Source organism: Castanea sativa, chromosome 11 (assembly GCF_040712315.1).
Source record: "Castanea sativa cultivar Marrone di Chiusa Pesio chromosome 11, ASM4071231v1".
NCBI classification, from domain to species: Eukaryota; Viridiplantae; Streptophyta; class Magnoliopsida; order Fagales; family Fagaceae; genus Castanea; species Castanea sativa.
The window spans coordinates 26,759,134-26,764,615 of NC_134023.1; the positions used below are offsets into that span (position 1 = coordinate 26,759,134).

General features: G+C 43.4%; 1 protein-coding gene across 1 annotated transcript; it reads left to right on the forward strand.

Moving 5' to 3' along the window:
- Positions 1-2,293: 2,293 nt before the first annotated feature.
- LOC142616294 (uncharacterized) lies at positions 2,294-3,578 on the forward strand. Its single transcript, XM_075789173.1, has 2 exons — positions 2,294-2,792; positions 3,421-3,578. Exons 1-2 carry the CDS (start codon positions 2,294-2,296, stop codon positions 3,576-3,578), a joined length of 657 nt encoding a protein of 218 aa, XP_075645288.1.
- The last annotated feature ends 1,904 nt before the right edge of the window (positions 3,579-5,482 follow it).

Consider the following 5,482-nt stretch of genomic DNA (forward strand, 5'->3'; position numbering starts at 1 on the left):
TAAATACAAACTTGATAGATTGAATATTACAAGGCTTTAAGTCCTAGTTACAATCTACCAAAAGAATACATGGCTTTTTGTTCTAGCTACAATCTACCCAAAAATAAAAAGAAAGACAAAGCATAGGTCTGCCTATCCAAAAGAAACTAAGTTCGAAGGCTAGGTTACGAAATAGGAAGATGTTAGGCACCCATTCTGCCCAGATAGAGTCTGGACTTCTAGACTCTAATGACCAATGTAGGGTCATTGGGCCCAGGAAAAATGTGTGGGGTGGCCTAAGAGTATTCTTCGAGCTAAAGGCCCAGTCCGAGGACACTGAACAGTCCGAGGGTGTATGAATATTAACTCATAAAGGCAATACTAAATAAAAAAAAAAGATAATGTCTAAGCAAGTATGTCCAAGAAGTTAGTCCGAAGAAGATTATGACTTCAGCTATGTGAAGCCAAGGTAGGAGAAGGGTTGGTTAACATTCACAGGCTATGTTCTAGAAAATCTTATAGGTAAGGGTAGGCACGGTAAACGTGGAGGATAAGGAGAAGAGCGGTGGAATATTTGAGATAAAGCTGTTACCACCGCCCCTGCATTGAATGCTCTGCAAATCGCTATTCTGGCCGCATTAATGGGGAAGTGAGACCTAAACATCAGTGTGGAACTTTGCTCCTATCTCCAAAGACTTCAGGGGAGGTGGATGAGAAAAGTATCTAAACCAACAATCTAACCCTGACATGGAGGATGAAGAGGAAAGGAAGGAGGGAGTATAAAAGAAAGAAGGGACCTTCAGCAAAGGGGATCGGAGGGAGGAGAGAAAAAACATTGCAGACCTCACTATCCATAATTGTAATCTATCTTGAGAAGAAGTAATATAAGTCATCCTTGGCTTGTGTTTGAGGAGAGGATTTCTTTCATATTCATATAAACAGTTCATTTTGTGTACCATTGTGATCAAAGCCCATCATTTTTGCTATCTAAACATCATTAGAACCTAGATTTCAAGCCCATTCTCTACAAATTTTATTGTAAAAAGGCCTTTTAGGCCCATTCCCTTTTGACTGTGGGTTCGAGCTCAAATTGTGTCCTTACAATTGGCGCCGTCTGTGAGAAGTCTTGTGTTTTAAGAGGTTTATCCTTATGGTAGGCTTAGGACCACACCATGCGGAGTCTATGAGGTCCTAGTATGAGGATCAATCCTTGCATCTTGAGCACGAAGAAGACCGGGAGGGTAGTGTACATACAACGTACACTAGCGAAAGCAGGAGTCATTCACGAGGAGGAAGCAAAGTTCCTCATGAGGAAAATGCTAAGGCCATGTAGAAGGAAATTAACCACCTAAAAAAGAAGTTACGTCACGAGAGGCGAAGGCGAACTCCTTCTTTCTCCAATCCCTCTTCTGAGGGCTCTAGGGATGATAATTACAAGTAGAGGTCAAGGACTCCCCCGGATGAGTCTTTCTCCTACAAAGAAGACAACTTGAATAGGCGAAAGGGTAAAAATTCTTCTTCAAGGGGCTTGGTAAATGATGCTATGGGTAGGGCATTACATCAAATCTCCAAGTCACCCTTCACACGCAAGTTGGAAGAAGGGAGGCTCCCTCGGTGCTTCACAAAACCAGCATTCACCATTGATAATGGCTGAACAGATCCTGTGGAGCATGTGAGTCATTTCAGTCAGAGGATGGCAGTACATTCTAAGAATGAAACTTTGATATGCAAGATCTTCCCCTCCAGCCTAGGACCTGTGGCAATGAGGTGGTTTGATGGCTTGAGGGCAGGTTCTATCAATTCTTTCAAGGAACTTACTAGGGCATTTGGCTCTCGTTTCACCACATGCAGTAGGGTTCCTTAGCCCTTGGATTTGTTATTGTCCATGGCCATGAGAGAAGGGGAAACCCTGAGAACATACTCAAACAGATACTGGGAGATGTTCAATGAGATTGATGAGGACTTTGATGATGTGGCGATAAGGACCTTCAAGGTCGGCCTACCTGCAGAGCACGACTTGAAGAAATCTTTGACCAAAAAACCTGTCAGGATCGTACGTCGGCTCATGGATTGCATTGATGAATATAAAAGGGTTGAGGAAGATTAGCAGCAAGGGAAGGGAAAGGCGAAGGTTATCCCTCAAGAGAGGAGGAATTTCAGGTCGGACAGATACAAAAATAACAAGCATGGGAGAGATTTTGCCAAGCAAGCTAGTCCTACCTCCCCTCAGGTGGTTAATGCCGTTTTTAGGGAACAAATGCAACAACTATTGGAGAAAATCAGGAATGAACCATACTTTAAATGGCTCGATAAGATGGCGGGGGACCCCTTGAGGCTCAACCAAAACCTCCATTGCCATTATCACCAAGAGAGGGGTCATACCACTGAGGATTGTCGGACTCTATGGAACCATTTGGAGCAATTGGTTAAAGAAGGAAGGTTAAAGCAATTCTTGCATCAGCCTAATGGGCAGGGAAACCACTCAGGGATAGTGAACCAGGGTAGCACTTTATCAAGGCCTCCTTTGGGTAAGATCAATTTTATTTTTGCTGCACTTGGAAGAACTGGCTCTCATCCTTCCAGGGTGATGTCTGTGGCTCAGACCCTGGCCAAGGATTCTAGGGATCATCCGAAAAGGATTAAAGCAAATATCTTACCAATTTTAGGTTTCTCAGAAGAGGACAAAATCGGGACAATTCAACCACATGATGTTGCTTTGGTGGTTACCCTGAGGATAGGGGGCTACGATGTGAGGAAGGTGATGATCGATCAGGGTAGTGGTGTAGATATCATGTACCCTAACCTGTTCAGAGGTTTAAACTTAAAGTTTGAAGATCTTACAGCTTATGATTCACCCTTGATAAGCTTTGAGGGAAAGGCTATCGTACCAAAGGGGCAAATTAGGTTGCCTATGCAATTAAGCGCAGAAGTGGTAAACGTGGATTTCATTGTGGTAGACACCTATTCTCCCTACACAGCCTTTGTGGCAAGACCTTGGTTGCATGCTCTAGGTGCAGTGTCCTCAACCATGCATGTCAAAATTAAATTTTCGTACGGGGATCAGATAGAGGAATTTCTTGGAAGTCAATCTGTGGCTAGACAGTGCATAACGGCTGCAATTCTGCATCAGCCTGGACTGGAGTCCTCGGCCTCGGCCTCGGCTGACAGAAAGCCATAGCAATCAATGTCTCTGGCCATGACCAGGGTACCATCGGTAGAAGAACCTGCATGTGAGGAATTGGAGAAGGTTCTTATAAATGATGACCCTGAGAAATTCTTTCAGGTAGAAGTTCAATTGCCACCTGAAGAGAAGGTGGAGCTGGTTATGTTTTTGAAGAAGAATATGGATGTATTTGCATGGAATGCTTACGAAGCCCCTGGGATTGATCCGAGTTTCATTTGTTCTGAGTTTCATTTGTCATCATTTGAATGTCAATCCAGCTGTGGCACCAAGGAGGCAACCACCTCAACACTCCTCTAAAGAGCATTCAGAGGCTGTTATGGAGGAGGTGCTCAAACTCAAGAAGGCAGGTGCTATCAAAGAGGTGTTTTTATCCAGAAGGGTTGGCTCATACAGTAGTAGTAAAGAAGAAGAATGAGAAGTGGAGAGTATGCGTGGACTTCACAGATTTGAACAAGGCTTGTCCTAAAGATTCTTTCCCAATGCCTTGGATAGATCAGTTGGTGGATTCTACTATTGGGCATCCTCGGATGAGTCTTTTGGATGCTTTCCAAGGTTATCATCAGATACCTTTAGCTTTGGAGGACCAAGAGAGGACTGCATTTGTGACTTCTATGGGAAATTACCATTATAAGTTAATGCCTTTCGGTTTCAAGAACACTGGAGCTACCTATCAAAGGATGATGACAAGGATGTTTGAGCCACAGCTGGGAAAGACTATTGAAGTATATGTGGATGACATGGTGGTGAAAAGCAAAGCAATTTCCACGCATAAGGAAGATCTTAATGATACTTTTCAGACGCTAAAGAGGTACAAGTTGCGACTTAATGCCTCTAAATGTTCTTTTGGTGTTGGATCAGGTAAATTTTTAGGTTACATGGTAACTCACCGAGGGATTGAGGTTAATCCGGCTCAGGTCAAAGCGATTAACAATTTGCACCCACCTCGGAATCCTAAAGAGGTTCAGGGGTTGACAGGGATGACTGCTGCCCCTAACCGGTTTATTTCTCGATCCGCGGACAGGTGTAGACCTTTCTTCCAGTTGTTGAATAAGTGGAAGGAATTTGAGTGGACCGAGGAGTGTGCTTTGGCTTTCCAACAACTTAAGGATTATCTTTCACAACCGCCCATTATGTCTCGGCCAAAGATTGATGAAGTTCTGTTCGCATATATTGCGATGGCTGACCATGCCGTTAGCTTGGTTCTTATACAAGATGATAATAATGTACATAGACCAGTTTATTATGTAAGCAAGTCTCTACATGAGGCCGAGGTGTATTATTTACCGTTGGAAAAAGCAATCCTGGCAGTGGTGCACGCTACGCGTAGGCTTCCCTATTACTTTTAATCTCATCAGTTGTTGTTCTAACTCAACTCCTTCTTAAATCTATACTTAGAAGTGTTGACTATACGGGAAGGATTGCCAAATGGGGTACCATCCTAGGGGCTTTTGATATCAAATATATGCCTCGCACCTTTATAAAGGGACAAGTCATTGCGGATCTGGTGGCGGAGTTTGCTAAGCCCTCATTAGAAGAGAATGTTAAGGGATCAAACATGGATGAAAAATCAGTTGGTAAGATTTCGTGCAAGGACCTTCTTTGTGGAAAGTGTATGTTGATGAAGCAGCGAATCAAAGAGGATCTGGTGTGGGGCTAGTTTTGGTGTTACCTGAGGGAATTACTTTTGATAAATCCTTGAGATTGGGGTTTTCGGCCACCAACAATGAGGCAAAGTATGAAGTTCTACTGGCCGGGATGGACATGGTTCATAAAATGGGTGGAAGAACGGTACAAATGTTCTCGGATTCACAATTGGTGGTAGGCCAAGTGGAAGGGAAGTTAGAGGCAAGAGATCCAAGAATGCAAGGATACCTAACCTAGGTCAGGTATATACAATCCAAATTTGAGTCTTTTTCCTTATTACATATATCCAGGTGTGGGAATACCCATGCTTATTCTTTGGCCACACTCGCAACATCCTCGGCGTAAAGCCTACCTCGGGTCATCCTTGTTGAAGATCTGTGGAAACCCATTGGGACGAGTAGTGACGCCATCCGAATTCATCAAATTAGGGTGGGACCTAGTTGGATGGATCCAATAGTGACATTCCTCAAAGATGATATTTTGCCCAAAGAAAAGTTTGAAGCAGATAAGGTATGCAGGAAAGCACCTCGGTTCTGGCTGTCCGAGAACTAGAAATTATATAAGCGCTCTTTTTCAGGACCATATTTGCTATGTATATGCCCAGAAGTAACAGAGTTACTTTTAGAAGAGTTGCATGAAGGAATTTGCGGAAGCCACACAGAAGGAAGGTCTTTA